The sequence below is a fragment of the Nothoprocta perdicaria genome, unplaced genomic scaffold (assembly GCF_003342845.1).
Source record: "Nothoprocta perdicaria isolate Ctin4 unplaced genomic scaffold, notPer1 scaffold_129, whole genome shotgun sequence".
Lineage (NCBI taxonomy): Eukaryota > Metazoa > Chordata > Aves > Tinamiformes > Tinamidae > Nothoprocta > Nothoprocta perdicaria.
Window position 1 is genome coordinate 105,810 of NW_020454416.1, and position 24,738 is coordinate 130,547.

Genomic DNA, 24,738 nt, shown 5'->3' on the forward strand with positions numbered 1-24,738 from the left:
AAAAAAATCCAAGTTGAAACAAATCTTTTCATCCGCCGTTCCGGCTTGGTCAGTACTGGCAAGGCGAAGTGGAACACGTGGCAGGCGGCGGCGCCGGCACCGAGCGCCGCTGCAGAGCGGCTCGGGGCAGGGACGGAGCGGACAAGGAAGCGCCACCACGAGGGGCCGGGGCCGGCCTGGCTGTCGCCCCGCTCCCGGCTCCCGGCTCGCTGCTACATTTCCCCGTCCTCCTCGGAGCTGCCGCCGCCGCCGCTGGCGCTGCTGGCGCCCTCGCTGCTCTCGTCCCGCCGGGCCTGGCTGTGCGCGGCCGCCGCCGCCTCCCGCTCCTGCTGCCGCAGCGCGGCCGCCTTCTTCTCCTGCTCCGCGTGGCTCTTCATGTGCGCGCTGCGGCTCTTCACCTTGGAGAAGACCCTGCGGAGGAGACCCGCGTGCGCCTCAGTGCTCATCCCGCACACGGGCTCGGCCCGGAGCCGCAGCCCAGGGTCCCACATGGGTCCCTAGGGCAGCTCTGCCCCTCGAGCACCGCGGGCTGCTCCCGGCCGGGCGCGTGGCCGGCGCTCAGGGCCGGCGCCCGCGGGGAAACCCGGCGCCCTCAACCCACCACGTTCGTTTCGTAACGCCGCTGCTTCCTCTGCGTTTCTTTGAGCTCTTAAATTTGGGGGGGAAGTGCTGGTGCCTGACACAGGCACATGCTGCTTACACACAACAGGGCCCCATTTCTTTTGTTACTTCCCCTTTGCTGCAAAAATACAACAAACGGGCAGGGAGCAGCCAACAGGCACTCCGGCCCCATCCACACAGGGCAGAACGCCTGGGCTTCTCACTCGGTACCTCTGTGCTCTCCCCCTTCACTCCCTGCCCATTAACTGTTTTGATTTAGCAACGAATGTCACACGACAAGTTTGGACACCGCTAAAAAGCCTTTCCACAGCGGCAGAACGTCAGCACGTGTGGGATTTCACTGAATTGAGACCTCATTTCCTGGCTGTCCCCTAGCTCGGTGCCAGGGACAACCTCTGCTATTACAGAACTCATTATTCTGAGAGCTATTTATGTAGGGAGCTAAACTTTGTTGGCATTTATGAATCTGCTGGTGACAAACCTACAAACAGCACTCGAGCCACGTGAGGAAAGTCCAATACACTTGACAGGCACCGAAAGCTGCTGCAGGGGCACCCAGATGCACTGGGCACTCCCCAGCCCAAAGCCTGCTGCTCTTGCTAGGGCAATGGCCTGTGCTTCTACAGCATCATTCGTCAGTAAAACTGCCAACATGGGATTAAGCAAATCTACAGAAATTACTCAGGACAGAAATGCAAACACTGCAGAGGGGGAATCGAGCAGTCTTTTGCAAGTGCAACTTAGAACCAGCTACTCCAGACAGTTGAAAATATAGGAGGGGTCTCATTTCATATGAAGAAACAGGTCCACAGAGAGTTACTGTCCAAGTACAGGGCATCCAGCACTTTAACATCAATAAACCTCTGAGGGGACAGACTGTGCACCTCTCTGCATGCAAAATAAATAAACAAACAAACAAAAAAAAACAAACCCCAAACCAAAAGGCACTAATCTGCAAGTATTGACAGGTTAATAAGTCATTATACTGCCATTCTTCCCCACCTAAACAGGCAGAAGGAAAGCTCAACTGCTCATTTGAGCAGAGGCTTCCACAGAAGCAGCCCTACAGCCACTCTGTGACTGTCGCAGGCAGCTGAATTCCTCTTACCTGCCACATTTTTTACAGGGAAACGTGTTTTCTGTGTTCGAAGCCTTATTGGCAGCCTCTGTTTTCACCTTCTGCTTGCGCCGCCTCCTCTGGCCCGGCGCGCTCACAGGCTTCCGAGGCCTCGCTCCTGCCTCGCGTGGCCGCCGCGCAGCCCTGCCCGGCACGGCTGCCTCTGCGCTCCTTGCGTCCTCATCGTCATCATCGTCATTGGCCTTCGCAGGGGGATGAGAGGGGAGAAAGGTGAGGTCAAGCTGAAACTCAGTCTCCATCAGCAGGGGAGCAGTGGCTGAGCCCCTGCAGGCCAGCTGCCCCCAAACAAGGTTTTATGAATGATGAATTCACCGAAGTGTTTTCTGGCCACTTCTCATGACAGTCCCATCTTGTGTACCGACCACTAAGAATTATCTTGGCTTTCCTCCCCTCGTTCATCACAGTTCTCCCAGAACAGCACACAGTTTGGTGGCTAATAACACTCTGATCTACCCCAGCCCAGGCTCATGCATCAGGAAAGCCAGAGGTGAGAACTTCTTACACGTGACAACTGTCCATTTTCTAAACCAGTTGGAGGATGAAGCTACTGTAGAAAGAACATCATGCCCAAAGCAACACTTACTATTTCATCAGTCTGTAGTGTCTGCGCATCTTTGAGGGGAACTGTGCTCTTCTTTCTGTTATCCAGCCCTTCCTCTGCCTCCTCTTCCTCTTCCTCCTCCATGTGCCCTTGTTCCTCACTGAAAATGTCCCTTCTGAGAGGAAGAACACGGGCAAACCTATGGGAACTCTTCACCAGAAGATAAAGGAACTGTTAATTTTCTTGCATGAAAGTAAATGTCAGTATGTGACATGGGAGACAAGGCTGCGAGTTGGACGCCTCTACAGAGGCCAGATTGTTTCTGCTGATACTTTACCAGAAAATGGGGCAACACACAGTCAGACCTGGCACTGCCTGCAATTTTAGGGAATTACCTTGATGTCAACTTCAGCTTCATCTTTCATAGACTTCTCATTAGTGACGTCAATGTCCCCAAAGATCAAGGTCCCATTCCGACCAATTTTCACTTGTTTCTTATACGTGTAGTAGAATTCCACGCACTGAGCCACAGTCTTGGTTTTTATCTGGCGTTTCGAAAAACACATTCATCCAGTAGATTGCATAAGTTTATAAAGGCTTATAAATAATCTATCTACTCAAGGTGCAACACATACACACAATGATGCATTAGAGATGCATTTTTTCCCCTTGAAGTCTCCATTTCACCGTGACTGCCATTAAAACCTTCTCCTTCACGTGATGGTCCTCTGGAGGCCCCATCCCATAGTCCAGCCCCTGCTTCCAGTGCTGTTCCCTGTTATTCACTGCAGGGCAGACTTTCCAAAGGAAAACTGGCCAATGTAAAGGGGACAGAACCTGGCACGTTGTGAGCCTGACGCACCCCTTCACTTCTGGCATGTTCCCACTGCGCTGTCGAGCCCCAGAGCCTTTCAGTTTTATGGGAGAGCTTTATTTTCCAGCAGCGCTTCGGAGGCAACCAGACCAGAATACCGGTCCAAAAATGGAAAGGGAGGTTTGCGGCGCTTCCCCTTTTGGACACATGCAATTCACACACACACGGCAGCAGATAATTATCAGTACAGTCCTATGACCATTTACGTATTTTCTTCAATGATATCTTGAAAGTTTGGGAAGATATTCTTAGCTTCTGGGCTTTAAAATGTAAATGCCTTTGGGGTATTTATTAGGAGGAAATATGTAAATAAATTCTGCTCTCGTGCTCTAGCAATCCTTCCTTCCCACCCCAAAGGGTCACACCTCACGAAAACAGATGTGAGATATTAATTAAATGATCACCCTTACTTTAATCTTCACAGAAGGCTGGAAATAAGGATATTAAAGGATCACATATCCCTCTCTGCTCCTTTACATCAGTTGCAAGGATGTGTTTCTATCGAGTTTTATAAGCAGGCTATTTAAGCACTACTGGAACATTACCAGCACTCTATAAATAAACCTTGTTTAAGTGACATCTGCACTGTGTGGACTAATGGAAGTCAGGCAGTAAGAAGAGGGGTAAACAACAACAGCAGAGCACATACTGCAAACAACAGCAGCAGAGCACATGCTGCCTTCCTTGCTACCTGCAGAGCTCCATGCAGTGCTGAAACCTGCTGCGTGCAGGACTCAACCTCACTCAGGTTTCCGAAAAAGCAGGAGTGAACCGTATTAAATGCTCAACAAGTATATGAGCAGTTAGAGTTGCTATGGTAAAAAAAAAATAAAGTGGAACTTACAAGTTTTTGGACCAAGAAAAAGTCTTTCTTGTAGATCGCAATGCCTTTGTTGAAGAGCTTCTTTTCAGCAACTTTCCACTTGTCTGATCCTGTGGACAAAGAAGTTGACACTGAAGCCCTGGCAATTTCAGGTGGTTACTTTTCTGTGTACTTTTGAGCTACCTCCAAACAAAACCCGCAGGCACATGCAAGGGTGCAGGCTCCCATTACACCTAAGCCAGCTTAACTGCAGGCTGCTCTTAAACCCTCCCCAGCTGCTCCCCCGGAGCCCTCCTGCCTGATCTGGCACTCTTGTTACCACACAGTAACTCAGCTCATCTCGCTAAAACCAGCCCATTAGAAGTAGTACGAGGTTTTGCAGAAAGCCGGCAGGCTGAATAAATGCTTTGTGGCTGCCCAGCCAGTAAATTCGATAGGAGGGAAATCAATTTGATAGGAGGGAAGGATCTTCTCTTTCAACAGCAAGCCACAGTTACACCAGACCACATGTAACTGAAAATTTATTGCACTGCAAGTACCTCAGCACCCTCGCTTCTAATGACAAACACATTCCTGGATCTCCCCCTACCTTGCAGGTGCTTCCCCAGCAAAGGCAGAAGAGGGGAACACAGAAATGTCATATTCAACTTTGTGGCAGGAGCCATCAGGCTGCATTAGGTCTCCCAGGTGCCATGGGTCGCTCCAGGTTGCTGAGGTCAGCAAACCCTCCCTGGATACAAGCGCCACAGAGGCACTTCAGAACATTTCTATTTTGTGAAAACAACGGTGAGAGCTGCTGCACTCTGCAGGTTCCAGCTTTCTCCTGCAAGCTCAGAGCCTTCTCCTGTAGGATTCCCACTTTGCTCCACCCTGGAAATCCATGCCCTTCTCTACCTATTATCTGCCCTTCTGCATTCTCTGGGGCTTAGTATAAGTGGCCAGATGCCCCTTTCCCCACAAAGGGGATCCAAAGACACATATATACACAAATACAGACATTTCTGTAGGCATGCCGACACCTGCAGTGATTTTTCACATGGTACCACAAACTTGGTGCTTTGCATATGCAAAACTCCTAGCCAGCCACCCTCTGATTTACCAGAGAGAAGAGCAGGTTTTAGTGCACATTGCAGAATTGCCCAGAAGGGTAGAAAAGGAGGAGAGCCCCCCGTGAGAGAGAGGCAGCCCGGAGCTCTGGGCTTTGCAAACCTGTGTAGTGATAATCTGCCAGAGGGTGGGTCGCAGATCGCACTGGCCTCTTCAGCAGCAGTTTGGTCAAAGCCCCCTGGAATTTAAAATAAAGAGTCTGCAGGAGCCTGTGATTCAACACCTTCCTCCCAGCCACGAGAGCGCTGGGAGATACCTAATCCCAAGGACAGGAATAATACAGCAGGTTCCTCTTGTTTATTGAAGGCCTAGGTAATGTGCCCTCTTCCAGAAACCTGCCCGAATGAAGACTCTTTTTTTTCAAACACCTAAGTCATGGTGATCTTAACTCACTTAAGTAAACAATATTTCAAAATAAAACAGAACCAGAACAGTCATTTCAGTAAAGGATTCTAGACAAAAGGGGAAAAAAAAAAAAAAAAAAAAAACCACCCCTCTCAGGCTGCTTTTTACTTTACATTTCAGTTACTGGGGCACTGGTGGCCCTGCAGAGGTGGCCCTGTGCAGTGCGCTGGGCTCTGCACCTCAGTGGCACCTCCCAGGGATGTCAAAGGCACCCTACCAAAGTACCAAAGTACAGCTTATCTTACGATAGCGATGCCAAATTAGCAGCTAGAACCACTTCACAGCTGGGCCCGGGGGAGTTAAGTGGATCTACCCAGAGTAAGAGGAACAAAACTCTGCACTTGCAAGTCTCAGCTGCGGCCCCAGGCCCTTGTTTTCCCTTCCAGCAAGACAATATTGCCGCTCATGTAGCAGCCTTGACTCACTCACGCTGGCAGATGGACAGTCCATTTGCTAAAAACCTCCACGTCCCAGTTGGAGAGGTGCAAGAGAGCAGGCGAATGTGGCACTGATCCTTGGGCAGAACCCCCTCCGGGGGGGGTTCCACAGCCCCACCAAGGGACACTGAGGAGTGGGAGCTGGATGCACAGGAGGAGGTTTGCCAGACCGTCCTTCTCTGAGGGGACAGGCCTCACTACAGCCTGTTGCTGCAGGATGTGGAATACCAGGCACACTCACCAGAATGCTTCCCTTGGCTTCGTGCAGGAAGTGCAGCGCCAGCTCCTGGTTCGTTCCAGCCCCAGGAAAAATGCTTGAACACGCAGCAGCTAGCAGATTTTCCACTGTTTCCATCGGGGTACCAAATAAAGCCAGACAAGAAGATTAAAATGCAGCTTCTACATGAGTCACACCATTAATTAGCTCTTTTGAGGCAGAACTAGACATAACAGAAGGTAAAATTCAGAGACGCTGAGACTCCTTGCAAATGAATCTGGGTCAAATTTGGACACAAGAACCCATTAGACTGCAAGGTGACACAGTGGCACTCCGAGTGCTGCACTGTTCACACCTGGAGGTTCTTGCAAACCTTCTCTTCTCCTTCCTCTACTTAAGAGATTTCCTGCACTCCCCTTGTACTAATCTGTGATTTTTTAAATTTTTTAAAATTTTTTTATTTAAAAAAAAAAGTTTCCATTTCACAATACTGTCTTCTATCAGAGATATCTCTAAGCCTCCCCTCTTCCTCTTCCCTTCAGGATATGTCCATGCTACAGCCCAGATGCACTCAGACAATTTTCCAATATGCCAACAAACCACCACAACTCCTGCTTCTTCTTCCTGATTTCCATCTACAACTTGATTTTCCCCAAATGTTCTTATGTCTAAACATCCCTTGGAATGAAGCCGACTGCACGCAGCCTTCCAAGGTAGCTACCCCTGCTATGGCACCAGTGCCAGGAAGCAGCCATCCCCAGCCTTACCGCTCTGCTGGGTGGCTCTGTTGGTTTCCAGGTCACCCCAGGGCCGCCACACGAGCTCCGCTTTGTGCTCGTCACCTGCGGCCAGGGATCTGTCTTGGAGCAAGGGGATTTCGGCCTGAAAGCGGGTTCCTACATTGATTCGCCTGCAGGAATAACAAGCCATGGTCAGGGCCTCGTTGCAACACTCAAAGCCTCCCTCTCTGCTAAGGCCTGCGCTATGAAGACACCAAAATGCAGCAGGCTCCTGCAGACAGCAAGAGCAATTTCAGACATTTACATTAAATCACTAAATGCCACTGAAAAGGTGAGAGTCTATTCACAGTTTTCACTATCAATAATGTTTGGAATTGTGCTTAAATTAGGTTTTCCTAAAAGGCCAGTTAGTTTTCAATAATAACCGCTTTTTGAGAGGCTGCCACACAAATTAATCTTGTGGCAAAGTTGCTCCTCATGCACAAGGCAGCAGAACCAAGACAGAAGAAATTTTCAAAAGTGACAAGAATGCTTCAAGCTCATCTGCAATTGCAACTGAACTGTTTTCAACGCTGGCTTGTGTGACAGCATGCTGTCAAAAATGCAAAAAAAAAAATGCTCTGGTTAATTTTTAAAATACAATCCATTCCAGGTGAACCAGAACAGCAATTTGTTCTTTGTTATCTGGGGATAGTGCAGGAAGCTAAAATCTCAAATGCTGCAGGATGTGCTCCAGAGCTGGAGCAGAGCCTCCTGGCTGTGCAGAGCCACCCGGGCCTCCTCACGCCACGTGAGTGGCTTCATGTCATGCTTCCCCACAACTTGATTTTGCAGGAGCTCATTAACCTGCTATAACCCTGCACTGGATCTGAGTCGCTGCAGTTGTGCAGCACTTCACTCCAGCAATATCCCCCCAAGGGGGTTGCAGGGGCTGTGCACTCTCCTTTTCCTTTGCACTTGGCCTCTCTGCTTTCCCTGCCAGGCTGGCAGGACTGGTGCCAACCCAAGCTCATGTCTCCTGAGAGCGGCTGTGCCGGCCTGGGCTAGCCCCGGAGCAGCAGGGTTGTGTCCGCAGCAGTGCCAAAGCCAACAGGCACCTCGTGGATAACCTGCAGCTGGACTATCAGCCCGAGGGCTTTGCCCTTCCTCTAAGGAGGCATTCTTTCCCCACTCTAAAGCAAATATACAGTATACAAAGAAGTATCCATATACAGCAGAAGAGGATACATTCACCTTTATATAAGGTGAATTACCTTAGCTAACACTTTTTCACCCCAGAGACAGATCCATAGTCATAGAAAGTGGTTACATCACCAGAATTATGAGATACACTTGCTTAAAATAAGTGTTACCTCAAGTGTGCAGTCATTTTTTAAATAAAGGCACTTTATGCTTTGAGTCACTGACAGGAAGAGTTCAAGTGTTTCTAAGAGATGCATCACCACCCAGGGAGCAGCTTGGGGATTTAGGAGCAGGAAGGGACCCGTGTTTACTACCAGGCTAGTGAGTACTTACGGCTCAATGCTGACTGGGGTGGCTTCCCCCATCACTGAAAGAACAGGAGGGGTAACTTCGGAGCTATCTGCAAGGCAAAGAAAACAATGGCTCAGCCAGAACCCATGCTCAGATCTGGGATAGATTTATCGGTCGCATGCAGAACGCATGGGAGCTCCCCATCTCTCCAAGCTGGTGGTCATCTGCTAAAGCCATTTGAGATGTCCACTGAGAACTTACCTTTCTGTCACCATTTTCATCTTAGTAAAAACTATCTAATGCAAGCAATAGAGGAGGAAGTAACACCTCCAGAATTAATTCTATTCCAGAGGATGTCACTAGGGGGTGTTGTAGAATACTTGTGAATACAGCCCCAGATGGGAGCAACTTTCCATTTCCTCCATCCCAGCTGATCAGAACTTATCAGCAACAAGCCCAGGTTCCATATACCAGCACTTCCTAAAGTCATCGCCATCCTCCTCCTATTGCTTCAGGAGGGGAATGGGAAAACACACACACAAAAAATGGACTTACTGGATCTAAGTAGAGTTCTGTGCGCACTTTTAGGAGTCATTGGAGGTGCAGCAGCTGCATGGCCACCGGAGGAGAGGATGGCGTTGAAGTACAGCCCAGATCCTTCTCTCACTGGGCTAAGGATCGGTGGAGGAGTGTAAGGAGGTAGCTCGAAGTTCCTATCGGAAGGATGATCTGCCAGACGGACGGGCGACCGTAAGTGGCTCTGATAGGGGGTAATGTTGGAATAAACGGGTGGTGCAATGAACGTGCCAGCTTTTGGGGGAATGAAAAGTGGCTCCGGCCTTGGACGCTGCTTTGGTTTCCGGGCAAAGCCCTCTGCTTCATCCTTTGGAACTGCATCTTCATGCTATGGGGAAGAAAAATGTTACACATTTGATTTCAGTTTAAAACCTCACGCCACTCGAAAATTTCAGTGAGACGGCAACATGTGTTCACAGCAGCCCAACATCTGGACTGGACTGCTGGGGAGTCTCAACAATTACCACAAGGGAAAAGAGAGAAGATGATGATGGCGAAAGGGCTCAAGACTGATCAGGCAGGAACGTTACCCGAGTACTTACAAAGCTCTGTTTTACAATATCCACACACACATCTGGTCCCATTTTTGGACCAGATAACAATGATCTCATGTTAACTTTAAAAGAGAACATCTATAATTATAGCAGAACTAATAAAGAGTGACACCAGATAGTAATAAGAGAAATAACACAAGTACAATGATACTTGTTCAGACAGTCACGCATTCAAATGCAGAAAAGCCTCCTTGGACACCTGACACTGTCACTTCTGTGGATATCAGAATATTCTACTGTATTCCTCACTAGGGGAGACACAAAAGCTTAAATAAACAAACAGAAAACAACAACAAAAACCCAACCTAGATAAAAATAAAATAAACTCATTCATTCAAGAGCCCTCTGAAGGGGAACACTAAAATAGCAACCTTCAGAACCTCAGCAAGAGATTTCAGTTCCATGAATCTCCAGTCGGAATTTCACTCATACACACAGAAAGAAGCACTCCCCACGATGTAGTGGTATGTGGGTAGGCACTGAGAACACACTCTCTACTCAAACACATCATGCAGACACACTGTTTGCTCTCGTGGCTTATTTACTCTAGTGACTATCAGCCTTTATTTACTCTACTGCATAGCAGTGGGGCACTCCTTGTTGTATTAGCATAGGTCAGGAAAAGCCAGTGATACCTAAGTATTAAACACAACAGAGTAATGATAAGGAAGAAAAATAAAAACAACACATAAGCAAGGTCCCCACGGTACATCCATTGCAAGCATAAGCCTTGAGATCAAACTATCTCAACAGAAAAGCTTATGGATAAAGAACTATGCAACTGGATCTGACTCATGTTTGGTTCCTGAGCTTGTCCATACCTGATTTGAGGTCTCCATGTTGGTGTTACGATTAGATCTCCTGCGAGTGACGATCACAGAGGGCTTGCGCTCGCACGGAGCACGATCATTTGCTTGGCCTCTCTGGAGCTTCCCATCTTCACACTTCTCCTTCCCAAGGCTCTGCAAGTCGATTTTCCTCACTGGCACAGACACAGGAATGATAAGAGGCACGAGGCTGTTATCTTCCCGGGCTCTTTTAGGAGCAGGTGAAGAACTGGCAAATTCCACGACGCTTTTAGCAGCTGTAGGTGCCGGAGCTGCTACAAGCACGCTCTTCTTCTCCTCTGAAGCATCTGATTCCTGAGAAGCATGAAAAAAAGATTCCTTAAAACTTCTTTAGTACTTAAATAACAATCAGATGACTTCTCACTTTGAGTGTAAATGAAGTAATATAATGCAATTTGCAAGCTGAAAGGTATTCAAAACGTGGCACTGGAGGAAAAAGGTTCCTTGACAAAAGCACTAACAGAATTTATAAGAATTGCTTTCGGACTGTCTAAAGTTTGCTAGAAAACTTATATAAACCACCCTTAGCTTCATTTCACCACCTATGGTTTGACATTTTACTTTTGAGAGCAATCTACACCTTGCTTATAACTTCTACAGAAGGTCTTCAGTTCCAGTAACGTTACTCATAGCTTAAAGTTATTTTAAATATCAAAGATCAAATTTCTTTTCCAAGAAGAGTTGAACCATGATAAAGTTAATGAAATCTCTCGCACACACAAAAAAAAGTTAAGTTTTTTTTCCTGCATTTTTCCCCAATTCAGATGACAGAACCTGCTTTCCTTATTGTAACTGGAATCTTGGAGGTTCACTAACTTCTTATTGAAATAACTTTTGCTCAATATAGCATCTTTGTGCAAATGTTACAGCATATCTTCCATGTCTCTGGTTTCTTCCACTCATGGTACATGGTTCTCTTAAGAGACAGGAGTGAAGCGTGAGTTACTCAATAAACACATGGATGCTGTTATACAAAATAACTGCAAGTATTGTGAGATAAACAGTCACAGTTTCCTCAGTTAAAAGATCATCCACATGTTCATCTCACTCTAAGATCAACTTCAAAGCAGTTGCCAGCTCACCTCCAGGTCAGTTATCAAAGGACAACTTCTGAAAACACCTCATTTTAGGCATATAAAAAGCGCTCTTGGAGCTCTTGTGAAGTATAATCTAGAAGCTGTAGAAAACTCTCACTATTTTGGAAGCCTCATATAAGAGCTTTGTTTCAAAAGCCTTTGGATGGACTTGGGTATGCAAGCCCAGCCGGAGTCACAAATCACTGAGGATGCCACCTAAGCAGCTCTGTGCTTTGCAAAGTGAAAGCCAAGAGGCATCATCTCTCAGGGATGGGAAGAGATTGCCAACCTGGAATCCCCAAATTTCACAAAAATTTACTTCAAAGTCTTCTGAAATAATTTACTGGGTTTCCTTAAGGACATCCAGACCTGACAGAAAATGAACCCACATGGGTTCTGCTTTGGGGATTCAGACATTCCTGGTATTTTACAAAGATCAAGAGAGCCAGCTCCACTGACAAATACGAGCACACATCACATAAATACTGAAATCCCACTTTGATACTATACTTCAGCTGAGACAAGTATGACTTCTTTGTCACAAGATGCGTCAGTCAGAGCTTAGAGTTAGGGCTCTGTTTTCTCTACAAACATGAGATTTTGGCGGGGGGGCTTTTTTTTTTATTATTATTTTTTTTCTTTTAGGGCAAACAGGTCCACTCTGAGACACTAAAGCCTTCCAAACACGTAAGTGCGAAGCAAAGTTGATCGTAGCAAGAAGGCCTCAGACTCCCTTCTTTCAAAATCTTTCATTAGAGTTAGGCTAAGCATGCACTGAAACGTTTTCCCATATGTAATTTAGGAGTTTGAAGCTGGAGATGCCACTCCCCCCGTATGCAGCAAAGACACGCAGAGCTGAACCGCCACAGGGGCCACCAGCTGCACCCCAGACGGCGCTCGGGAGGAACTCACGGGCTCGGAGGACCTGCCTTCAGCCCAGGATGCTGCTACGTGCCTCTGCTTTCCCACGAGATCTCTAACTTTAGATCTGGACACTGTCCATCAGGCTGACAAAGAGGTCACTGGGGAACACCTCTCTGGATAGCAAGCAGCCCTTGCAAATGCTTTTAGCAGATGGTCCACCACTTCAGAAAAGGAAAAGTCACAAAGATGCCGTTTCAGACCCAGAAATGGGTCGCCTACATGAAACAGGTTCTCCCACTAGTCCTGCCTGCACCCTGCACCTGGGCATCGCCTTGCATACTGCTCCATGCTGCTCTACTATGCTATACTACACTGCCTCCATTCATCAGGGAGACCTCTCCTTGCCATCACACCACCCTATTACTGAAGTAGTAATAAGCATCTGGCGTCCTCCTATGGAGCAGCGTGTGACAATAAAGTTTGAGGGAGATACTTCTGCACCGGTGTTCACAGAGGTCTCCGTGTGTCGGCATTCAGACCACATCCTAGAACAGATATAGCAAGTGCAGAGTAAAAGTCTTGCTTTTCTCAGGTGATTTTTCCCCCTGACGTGGCTAATACTATTGCAAGACCTGCTAAGCACCCAAAAATATCCACCAGGGAACAAAGTCAAAGCTGGGACTAGCTGGGATAGGTCAATTCTGACCTATCTACAAATCTCAGACACTTCCTGTGTGCAAGCACAGTTCTCCAGCGGTCACTCAGAGACATGAACTAATTTCCTGATTGCAAGTAGGAAACTGCAGGAGCTAGTTACACAAAAGCAGTCCCATTTCTTTGCTGTACAGTGGATTAACCACATTCTTTTTACTTCCAAGGCTGACAAACAACCTGCCAAGGACTCTCAATCTCTATGAGGAAGAGACTAGGACTTCTCGAGGGAAGAGTGGGGAACGCTGAGAAAGGACACCAAGGGAAACGTAGCACAGAAAGTCGAGACAGCCTCAAAGATGCTGTGGTTGAGAGCAATGAAAGATCACACAGATCTACAGCTCCTTGCAAGGTCTGTTGAGAGGTAACACGATCAATTTGGGAATCAAGCAGTTTGTTTCAGATCCATAAACAGTTTTCTCAATCTGATCCCTTCTAGAAAGGCAACTTCTCTCTGAAATCAAGCTGAAGCTCCTCTAGGAAAGAAGGGAGTCCAGAAATGCAACTCCAAAGGTCTGCCACACACACAACAGAATACTGCAAGCTTTTTGTTCCAAGGGCTCTCTTAACAGTTGCTAAGAAGGATGATATATCTTGTCCACTTAACTTTCAGGTGCAAAAATAGGACCTTTCCATGGCTGAAATTGCTAGCCCAGTTTGTCAGGCTTCAGTACTGCAGAGTCTCACTGCTGCAGAGGTTGGGTGTGGGGGACCCTAAGGTCCATCTTTCAGCAATGCGCAAGGGTCAAATGTCTCCACATTCCAGCATCTGAAATCCTACCACGGTCACCCGACAGTGGGGTCTTGTGCAAGACATGATTTCTTAAAGAGGAAAACACGCCTGCCCTGAAGCAAAATGTGCTGGTTTTGTGAACTGAGTAACAACCTTTTCGACCTGAAATTGCCCATGGACATGCAGGCAAGGGACACATATGGCTACAGTCTTTGAGAAAAAGGAGTTCTTTTCTTTTTTGCTTCACCAGCAAAGCACCAGTGAAGGACCTCTAGGCACAGGGAAAGTCCCTTATACTCCTTTAAAGTATTTCTAACGCCCGGTTATCCTAGAGCGTGTTTGTTTGTGGGCTTTTGTTTGTTTGTTTTTGTTGTTGTTATTTTTCCATTTTGGACAATGCAGCAAGACAAAGCCTACACTTTTGCTCTTAAATTCTCATATGTCTTTAATCTCTGGTCAGCCTCATCTATTTGCTTGGCAGTTTTCAGCATCTTTGTCTTCCTATCACTGTGGAAACAGTAGGAGGAGGGTGGGAGGAGGGGAGAATGAGAGAGGAGTGAAAAATCTGCAGGAGGAGTGTGTAGCTAGGGAGCAATATCCCAGCAATTACAAGTACGCCGAGCTGGATACAGTGCAACAAAGATGCACCCTGCATAAGAATTTTAACCTCTCTAGGAAAACCTCATCCTGAGGGCCTGAAGAGATCTATAAAGACTTCTGCTGCTGGTGCCATCATGGAAGCAAGCCAGCTGTTCACGTAATTGCAAAGAACAAATGAGCAATGTCAAAAACATTTCTCTGTTTTGTCCTCATATTATGAAACAAGGTACAAGCAGAAATGCCTTCACATGAGCAATTTATCGTTTCAACTGTCAGGCTCTTTTCCTAGATGATTTTTCAGTTTCCTCTTGTCATTGTTGGTGATTGGGAGGAAATGGTTCACACTGCTAATTACTTCTCAGTTTGCTATCAAATCCACTGGTAGTCAGCTTGCTTAATCAGAGTCAGAGCAAAAAGGGCTGAAGACAGTATCCCTGGTCGCTGCTGCTGCTTTCAGTGCAAAGGATGGAGTGGACTGTGAACGCGTGTCCTACGCTTTGTTAGTTCAGGTCTTTTAGACAAGAAGCACAATCGTCTAAGGAAGAGATCAGAAAAGCATGCAGGCGGACTGGGGCAAAAAAAAGACTGAGGAGTCAAAAAAGAAGAAAAAAAACCCCCTTTCCTCTCATTTTCTGACTCTCATTTTCTCCCTCAAGAGGCCAAATGCTGCAGGTAAAAACAGCTCATGTTCTAACAACTGTATTTTATCACCCTCTAGCAACAAAGCTTCCGAAGAAAAGCATCTCGGCGCTTCTCATGGGAGGCACTCAAAGACGAGCCAAACCACAACCCAAAAAAACAAATCACAGGTCTCCCCTATGCTGAGTAATTTGAATCTTTTATTTTCTCATCCTGCCATATAGCATACATTCTGCCTTACTGATGGGACACCAAAAAGCAGGATCTATAGCATATACCCTGCTCTAATGATAGGTTCATAGTGATGGGGCACAACGAAGATGAGAAGGTAACGCACGCCAGCCCAGCCAGGGCTGAACTGCTGTGTCGGGTTCTGCAGGAGCTGCATGGTTGGGCTTCCTCGGGCTCTGAGCCCGGGTAACGGAGCTGAAGTCCATTACATCAAGTGTCTAAGAGAGCACAATCTTGAAATACTTCAACCTCTAAAACCGAAAAAGCAGCACATAAGCAGTCTTTAACATAAAAGGAGGAGAACATTAAATAGGCCAAAAGAAATCAAGTGAACAGATTTTACTTGTCACTCTAAATTTATGAGCAGCTTGAGGCCTGAGGAGGAAATACCCATATTTGGAAGTCCCAGGCTAAATCTCATCCTGTGTTAGTGAACTAAAAGCCACTGCCCTTGGGCAGTTTCACTGCACTAAGAGATCTCTGTTCTCTGACATTTCAGCAGTTGAGTCTCTCACTGCTCCAGATCTGCCCCCATTGTAGCACAGCACCCTTTCCATCAGGCCCCCTCCTTACCTGCATGCACACACACATAAATCCACTGCATTGCAGCCCTGATGGGTAGGGGAGAGTTGTTCCTCGTGCTATTCTGGTTCGGATGGACATCTTACCTTGACATTCTGCAGGGAAGCCAGCTCAACGGCTTTCTGGGCCAGGGTCAGCAGGTTGGCTTCTTGCGATACGCGGCGTCTCCTCCGCGTGCTCTGGATGACGCCCCCTCGCACCCCCACGAAGTCACTGCCTCTCTGCGGGTTCTCCTCGCCCGCCACCGCGGTCTTCTCCCCGTCCCTGCCGTTCTGGGCTGTGCCTTGCCTGTCCGCGTCCGCCTGGCGCAGCTGCAGCTCGCTGCTCCCCACCGTGTCCTTCTGCCCCACGTCCACCCTCTTGGTGTGCGAGTAGCTGCTCTTGTGGGGGGCCAGCGCCTCAGGGGGCTGCTGCAGCGGCACCTCTTGCTGATGCGCTTGCCAGTGGTGCAAAAACAAATTGCTGGATTGTTCTTCTGCCTGCTTGGAAGGCAACCCTTCTCCCACAGAGGCAAGCAGGACACCTTCTTTGGAGCGTCTCCGTGACCTCCTTGGAAAGGGAATCTGGGTCTGAGGTAGCACAGTCTGTTGGTTCTGCTCCGTTAGAGCCTTGAGCAGTTCCTGGTTCCTCTCGGCTTGCTGGAACTGGTGTGCCATCATGTGGTGCTGGGGAGCTGCGGCCGCCACGTGGGGCTGCGCGATGGACGCGGCCTGCTGGAGGCTGTAGGCTTGGGTGGCAGCCTGTTGCTGCTGCTGCTGCTGCTGCTGCTGGGGATAGAAATTTTCAAACAGCTGCAGCTGGGGAAGAGCTTGTTGTTTCTGTGGAGCAGTAAACGCTGGATTGGAAGAAGCTGGGGCTTCTTGAAAGACATGTAACAATTCAGGAAGACCTTGCTTCTGGCCTTGGTGACCAAATGCAAGCTGGAAAGGCTGTAGTGGTAGACTTTGATTCTGCTGCTGCTGCTTCTGCATCTGGTGGAAAGAATTCATCTGGGCCTGCTGTCTAACGAGGGCTTGCTGTTCGAGCTGAGCCTTCTGAGACATCATCTGTTGCACAGCATCTTCATACAGGTCCAGCTGTGACACAAACACTCCTTTCTCTTGGTTTCTTTTAAGGGCTTCTGGGTGGCCATAGAAGCCAGGAGCACCAGCGTTGGAATGGACCCCTTTTGGGTTGCCCCCAAAAACCATTCCGTGGTTCCACATGCTAGGAGGAGACTGCCAGTGGGAGTCACCCCGCTCAGGTAGCCGGTTTCCCATGAGTGGATTCTGCCACTTGACCGCTGCCACTTGCTGGGGCATCATCATCGACTCTCCTCGCTCTTGACTGTAAACAGAGTTCATCAAAGCAACGTTGTTGGGGCCACTTGTTAATCCTCCTGCATGGGAAATCTCCATAGTTTGGGAGACCGGTATATTCCCTCCATGCCCATAATACTGTCCTTCCTTAAGTTGCTGCTGTGGTTCTTTTGATGACACAGCTATTTCCTGCTCATTAAAATAGGCAACTCGTTTCCCAGCCCTTTTGCTCGAGGACTTTTGCTGTGCCTGAAGGTTCATGATTCAGGCTCTTCTCCCAGCTACACAAATCGTACTCACAGTCCACCCATCCCCGAGGTTGGGGGAGGAAAGGCACAGACGTCTCTCTTTTCCATTCAGAGTCAGTAAGAAAGGGCAGGAAAGACAGTCGGATGAAAGTGCACCCACTTCCTTTTTCTTCGTGTGCTTCTCCTACTTGTTTTCACTCTTATCCTTTGTGGTTCAGAGGTCAGTAGGGTCCGCTCGGCTACAGGGCCTGAAATAGAGAAGCAATTGCTATGAGTCAGCAGCAGGCATCTCTGGCACAAACACCTCCGCTGAGTAAGCTGCAACTAGCAAGCAGGGCTCCCCCATTTCCCATGGAAATGGGCACCAGAATTACACAGATAACCAATAACATAGGTTTGACCTGCTAGGAGAGCGTAAAATGTCTTGCTTTTACAGAACAGATATCAGACTATTTGCACAATGTGAACCACAATTGCACACAAAGTTCTGACTAAGCACCTGGGCGCATTCTCAAGGCTTTCCTGCTAACCTCTCTCATCTGGCTGATTATTTCTGCATCTTGCTGTAACCAGAATAATCTCTTTTTTATCCAAACACAAAACAACAACAAACCCCCCTCACAGCTTGCTGAGAAGACAAATCGTGCCGCGCCTCGTCTCCCAGGGACATTTAAAGCACACACAGCTGCCCGCCAAGGCTGCAGACCAGCGTGCAGGAAGAGGCTCCCCTTCCTGCAACATTCCTTCCAACACTCCGGAGGGCAGTGGGGGCGGCAGCTTTTCCTCCTCCTTCCGCCCCACTGTTACGGCTGTGCATCCACGGGCAACCTCATAAACTTTCCAAACTGCAGGATAAGGCACAAGCCTCTATCGCTACCCGCCTTCAACCCGCATCCTGCTCTACCCTGAGTCACGTTGTGCCAAGGTATTCCAGAAAGACGTGAGATAGATTGTTAAAAATCTGCTTATTATTTCTTATCTTTTCCTTAAAGTGAAGCCTCTCTCGAAGGGTGCAGGTCACCTCTGTGGCTTTGGAGCAACACTTCCCACCATGTGCCCCGTCAGGAATTGGGCATAACTGACCCCCCAAACTCTGGGGAACTAGAGCTACAGGACCTATGGCAGGACCTCCAGATAGGTGACGAGTTGTAGGTACAGGCCCAAAGGTGGTAGAATCTCAGGCTCCAGCAAGACTTGAAAACAAGGGACCCGTGTTTCCTCTCTGATGAAGTGAAGGCGGATTTGCAGCCTCACTAACATCTATTACTAAAACAGAACTTTCATCCCAGAGTCACAAAGTGTTTCAGAAACAAACATTCAGCTGAGGAATCAAAAGAAATCTCTCCTCCTTTTAGAGAAAGACAGCAGCTTTCCCCTTTGCACTATAGGTGCAACAGGGAATTCCCAAGCATCAACGAGGCTGTTTCGTATAGGATTGCACGAGTCTGTGCAATCAGGTAAGCCTTCAAGGCCAGCACACATATTCCTGCAAAACCTTCTAGCTCTTTATATGATGAAGAGCTATTAAAGCGCAGCAGGGTCCTGCTTCCCAGCGTTCCCGCAGCCGGACGTGGTGCAGTGCGGACTTCAATCCCGGGCTGGAAGCACCAGGAGGAGTAGGAAGCAAAGGCAGCGAGTTCAAACTTATGCAACTCGCAGCTGGGCGGCCAAGCGGGGCCGGCGCCGGGGGAGTCTCCGGGAGCGGAGGGGGTGACTCACTCACTTCCTCCGCTGGGTACAGAGCTGCTCCCGGCTCCCTCCTCCTCCACTGGCAGCGACCGCCCCGTCCCGCGGCAGCGCCAGGGCCTGCCTGCCTCCTCCGAGCGCACACTGCCTTTCCAGGCCTGCTTCAATGGCTTTAAAATAACTCCAGGAGAAACCAGGGACACGTGAGGTGGAAAAAGCTCTTGAACTGCAGCTAGGACACAAACAAGCAGAACTTTTCTGCTGAAATCCTATTGCAAAACCTCACCAGGAGAGGGGAAAAAGATCCCACATGCAGACACCGCAAAAGTGAAGCAAAGGGAGCTTATGGAGCCTCTCGAGAGGGCTGATACCATCCTCCCTCTCTGCTTTTTGCAGCACTGCTACCAGTTCAACAAAGCTAACAGCTTCACCCCAGGTAACACTACTCACAGTGGCTTTCTAATACCTTTACTTTCTGAAATCACTGTGAGCTATTTTTCGCCACAAAACAGGCAACCTCTTAACGCTTCTCCACTGATGCTCCTGTCTGCTTTCGTATCAGTCCCTCAACTAATTCCAGTAAAAAGAACCAAGTTCTCCTGCAAGTCATAAGACATTACTACTAGACCAATTTTAACCAGCAAGACAGCCTTTAGAAGCAGATTTTCTACATGTTGAAGAACACAAAGAAAAGAAGCACACAAGCTCAAACGCTGGAATAGAGCTTTTTTTTTTTTTCCTTTTTCTTCTTTTTCTTCTATTTTTACCCTCCAAAACAAAGCAGCTGCTGTTCTTGCTAAAGGCAGCTGAGGTTTGCAACTACCACCCATAGCCTTTGAAAAAGAGGGCTCCCAGATTAGCTGGAAAGCGTTGCATTAGCGCAGCGCTCCAAGCTCCCCCTTGGGTGGATTTGGCTCCACTCTTTCCATTACTAGATAAGAAACCTCAAGCACACAGGGCTCGGCTCAGCCTGGTTACAGGTGCACCTATCTGGGAAAGAAGTGATTAAGGTTTACAAAAGCGCAGAGATAACCCACAAAGAGGGAAAAGAATGGGGGTTTGTCTGTTGCATAAAGAGGCCTTAAATATATTCTGCGCCTATGATGGAAGCTACGTCTCACTTCAGAAGAGCATAGTGACTGAAGAACAACTAGTTACAATGGCACAAGAAACAAGGTACTGAAAATGGCAATATTAGGGGAGAAAGATTTCAAGATACTTTGAACAAAACACACTCACTGAACACCCAATTACATGTGAAAATAAGAAACTGTAAGTAAGAGAACTCTTGGAAACTAAGGTCCAGGGCGTTCAGCGCGGTGGCGAAAGCAGCACTGCAGCAACAGCCCCGCAGGGCACGGCGCTAGCGGCCGCCCCGGCCAGCCTCCCCTCCCCGCATCGCTACCTTTGACCATCACCTACCAGCTCTGGGGTTTCCTGCTTTAATTTCAGCAGGAATACACTCAGCCGGAAGCAGCCCGGCAGAACAGCAGTGTCCGCCCCGGCTGCAGCTCGCTCGCCTGCGTGGGCCGCTTCTCGCCGGCTCCGAGCGGAGCACGGAGGCAGCTCGTGCCCCCACTGCCGGCAGACCCCGCGCCTCGTCCCCACACGCACGGAGGTGCTGGGCGCTGCTTCCACAGGCGCAGGGAAAAGCTGAACCCAACAGCAGCGTGTCTTGCTCTAACGGCTCCAAGATCTGGCTGGCACCAGCACCAGCTACTCTCATTTGCAGGGGCTCTGACCACATAAAAACACTTCAGCCTTTCCTCAGAGGCATACAGAATGCATTGCCACCTCCTTTAATATCAGAAATATTCTCAGATTTCTATGATCTTTTTCTTGTTGCAAGACTTTTAATTCCAGGCTTTAAAAGGGCATCAAATGTGATAGGCATATACAGAATGCAGTATTTTCCGGGATGAAATAACATTAAGGAACTCTCTAAATGAACTTAGAGTTTACATTTTCAGCTGTGATTTCTCCAGTACATCTGGTTCAAAGCTTACTTGATTTAAAGAAGAAAAATTTAAATTATTCCAATCATTCTTTCACACATTAAAAGACCTTCCTCATCTCCATTCCTTTTAAGATATTTTGCCTTGATATTTACTAACTCATCATTACTCTGTTTCTTTAAATACTGTTTTCCATCAAGTATGCACATATTTATACTATTTCACATGCCAAGTTCATGCCCTCGCATTCTGTAGTAACATTAAACTCTACTCTTGGGCCCATCTGTCGAGAGCCTCCTGCAGTCCTGTGCTTTCCTTAGCTCATCTGCTGCACCACCTATATTTAGCAAGATGAGTTTAAATTCTGCACATTCCCCATCTCCTTTGGGACCGGCTGTGTGCATTTCCCTCTGACATAAGCGACAGAAATTATTCCAGAAAGACCCTGACTTCTCCTCAGACCTTGGCAAAGTTGAGCCACACAGAAAATTATAATAAACAGCAGTAAATTCTCCATTCTACCACTTCAATACTAGCTTATAATTAGTTTTGCATTTTGTAATTATTTTTAAATCATTTTACAAGTTCTTCCATGTGCTAAATAAGCAGTGTCGAGGGGTCCTAGCTAAGGTACCTTCTCAGCCTTACCCACAGCAGCACGGTCAGGTCCTTGCAGGAGCTCCATGAAATCAGAGCAATGGGAACCGCTTCCCACTAAATGCTGCAGCCAGCAACTCAAATTGCTGCTCTCTCCTTTCACTTCAGTCCCTGTCAGCTACAGTGGAGATTCCAGAAACAATTTTTACATTTAAGTCAAATGGAGCAGGCTAGCGAGTGCCTGTCTGTCTTAGCTAGAGCTCTCTAACTCCTTCTCCAACTTGCTAATTTAGGTCCCCTAGCATTTACGAAGCATGGAAAAAATCGTGATCCACATTTTATTAGACGAAGAACAAAACAGAACTCAGATAATGTCTCAGATTGCATAACAACCTGGGGCAGCACCAAGAACAGCACGTAGGATGCTAGCTACAAGTCCCACCCCAATCTACAAGAAAATACTGTTTAAATCTACATGCAAAATGTAAATATTGAAGTTGCGGTGAAAGAGGGTGAAAAAATTGAGATTCTTACTCAAACAATTCTGTTCTACTAGCTGCAAGGAAGACTGCACAAGGAGTATATGCTATTTCCTTTAATACAGAAAGGATAGATTAAATTTAATGCCTCCAGGGCAATAGCAGGATGGAGTTAGTTCAATATATATTTTTAATTATCTCCCTGGAGATTTGCAGTGCCTCACAAATAAGGAAACAGCTAACAGAAACGTGCCCCTGTGAAACCCTCACCTACTGCAACAGATGCTGGTAAGAGCCAGCAAAGCAACACACACGTGGGACAGCTTTAGGGTCTGGTCCAGGATTTGCCAAGCTTTCTGCACAGCTTCTGCATCTCCCGACGGTCCTGCTTAGGGAAGCAGCTTCCCCCTCCCTGTGCAGAGCCTCTCCCACGCACGGGACCTGTCACGTTTTCCTGCAGATAGTCGGCACCGCTGTGGCTCCTGTGGACTGTTGGCAAATGTCCCACACGCCACCCTTGGCCGCCTTGGAGAGGAAGGGGGAGCAGCAGAGCCCGCCTGCACCGAGAGCCACCGGGGAAAGCACAAAATGCGCTGTGCTCATGGGTCACACACGGCAAAGCAAAGGACGTGAGGAAGGGGGAAGCTCCAGGGCACCACAGAGAATGGCACCTAGAACCCCAGTGAACAAGCAGAACAAACTGAGCAGGCTCCAGTCCAAAGGAAGCCCATTGGAAAAGACTATAGACACCTATCAGCCATCCATGGGTGGGAGACTAAGCTAGGGAACTGTGTCCCATGAGAGGCCGAGAAATTAATAGAGATGTTTTAAAGGCCTAGGAAACAGAGAAGTATTGTTTGAACCAAAGGACCTCTCTGGGGCATGTCCATGGTTGAGGAGCGGAACCGCAGGGAACCATTTGCGGACAGACAGACAGCAACAAAAGGGAAAAAGTGACATCTGGCAAGGCTGGCATCTCCTGCCGCTGCCTGAAGATGCCTGCTCCCTGGGACAGCGAGCACATACCTAAATAAATGGCATTCGTTGAATAAGTAGCATTCGTTGGGAGCTCGCAGGGCTACGCCGCTCTCCATGCGGGCAGTCCCTTCCTGTGCAGGCCGGGACGGAAGCCACAGCCCCCCGGGGATCGGGAGAGCCCCGCGGCCCAGGGGAGGTGACCTTCCTACCACCCTCATCCCTGTCCTGAGAGGCTGTGCCTTGAGAGCACCCCGATAAACCACCATGCTAACCAGAAACTCCAAAACTCAGGAGCTCTGGGAGGGGAGCAGGGCAGAGGAATTGCCACACTGAGCATTAAGTGCCAGCAGGGTCTCGTACGGCACCGCCCAACGCGACAAACGGCCACCGCTGTCTAGCCCATTCCTGGCGTGCAGGCAACCACCTCAAGTAAGCAAGGCAATACTGAATGTGGAATTATCACTGGGGAAAAATATACACACCCAAGAAGAACATGTCACCTTCACCTCATGAACTGAGCCAAACCCGAGAAAAAAAGAAATCCTTCCTACTTTGGTAAAATATTTGGATCTACTACCATAAAGGATGGTGCAGATTTGGGGGGGTTGGGGGGGGGGGTAGCCGTGCAAATTAGCTCCCACAGATGTTATCAACCTGTTCGGCTTGCTTTTCTGTTTGCACAGTCTTAAAATAGTCACCCACGCCTGCCTTCCAAGTGCTTACTATTTATATTCACGGATATTTTTTTATTTGTCCCTTATCATCATCACAACTGTCCACACTGCAGCTAAACACACAGAGGTCCTCTAGTAAGGGCTGGATTATAAAGAGACTTTTTTTTGAATGATCTGAAAGCAGCCGAGATCTGAAGCAGCCCTCAAAGGAAATTTTCAGGTAACAGGCCTACGGAGAAGGAGCTCTGTACGCTCAAGGAACACACCAAAAATAACTCCTAGGGCTTCCTCGCCACCCTCCAATTCAAGTAAACTCAGGACAAATACTGGAGGCTTTTCTTCCAGAATGTGCCTGGGATTTCCCCTTTTGCTTTGTTTTCAAAGGATGGGAAAGCCACAAAAGTGATTACAAAGAAAATATCCGTAAAGTGCTGATCATTGAGCTTTTCCTACAGACAGCAGCAGGGCAAAGCCTTCCCTGCCCAAACAGCTCCCGAACAAAATCAGCATAGATGAAGTAAACAAGCTGTTAAAGAAACAGATTGGAACTTTAAACTTAATAATTTATTTATTTTGTAATGGTCTGACAATGTTGTATCTAGCAACTGCTGAAAAGTTATTGCAGTGAATGCAAGCCAGATCCTCGGTTTAATTTATCCTCAAGTAAAACTTTGAACGATGCTTCCAAAATAACTGAAATTTTGCCTAGGTCTCATAACCTAATCATGATTTGGACCAGACTCTTATTTTTGTCTCACTCTTGTGGTCTTAGTCTGAACTTTGAGAAAAAGACAGCTATGTAAAGCAGACTGCAAGCAAATCTAGGGGAAAGCCCATGTGTATAAATGGCTCTACAACATGGTGCAGGATTACACTTTAACAAAATAGGTACACGGTATATTTCTTAAATTGGTTAGTTCTTATAAACTGTGGCAAAGTTAAGAATAGGAATTATTATGATCTGTCATCATGATAGATACCATGAGCTGAAAAAACTTGAGCAGCCTCACAGTTCAGGAAGAGTACAGCAATT

General features: G+C 47.8%; 1 protein-coding gene across 1 annotated transcript in view; it reads right to left on the reverse strand.

Moving 5' to 3' along the window:
- Nucleotides 1-212: 212 nt before the first annotated feature.
- The window catches only part of ELMSAN1 (ELM2 and Myb/SANT domain containing 1), a 47,119-nt gene continuing 22,593 nt past the window's right edge, over nucleotides 213-24,738 (reverse strand). Inside the window, exons 2-13 of the mRNA XM_026033460.1 lie at nucleotides 15,877-17,584; nucleotides 10,328-10,648; nucleotides 8,932-9,280; nucleotides 8,419-8,485; nucleotides 6,931-7,073; nucleotides 6,188-6,291; nucleotides 5,207-5,282; nucleotides 4,019-4,107; nucleotides 2,696-2,845; nucleotides 2,343-2,510; nucleotides 1,730-1,941; nucleotides 213-411 (exon numbers count right to left, since the gene is read on the reverse strand). Of these exons, the coding sequence (XP_025889245.1) occupies nucleotides 213-411; nucleotides 1,730-1,941; nucleotides 2,343-2,510; nucleotides 2,696-2,845; nucleotides 4,019-4,107; nucleotides 5,207-5,282; nucleotides 6,188-6,291; nucleotides 6,931-7,073; nucleotides 8,419-8,485; nucleotides 8,932-9,280; nucleotides 10,328-10,648; nucleotides 15,877-17,349 (3,351 nt within the window). The 5' untranslated portion in view covers nucleotides 17,350-17,584. The remainder of the gene's footprint in view (nucleotides 412-1,729; nucleotides 1,942-2,342; nucleotides 2,511-2,695; nucleotides 2,846-4,018; nucleotides 4,108-5,206; nucleotides 5,283-6,187; nucleotides 6,292-6,930; nucleotides 7,074-8,418; nucleotides 8,486-8,931; nucleotides 9,281-10,327; nucleotides 10,649-15,876; nucleotides 17,585-24,738) is intronic.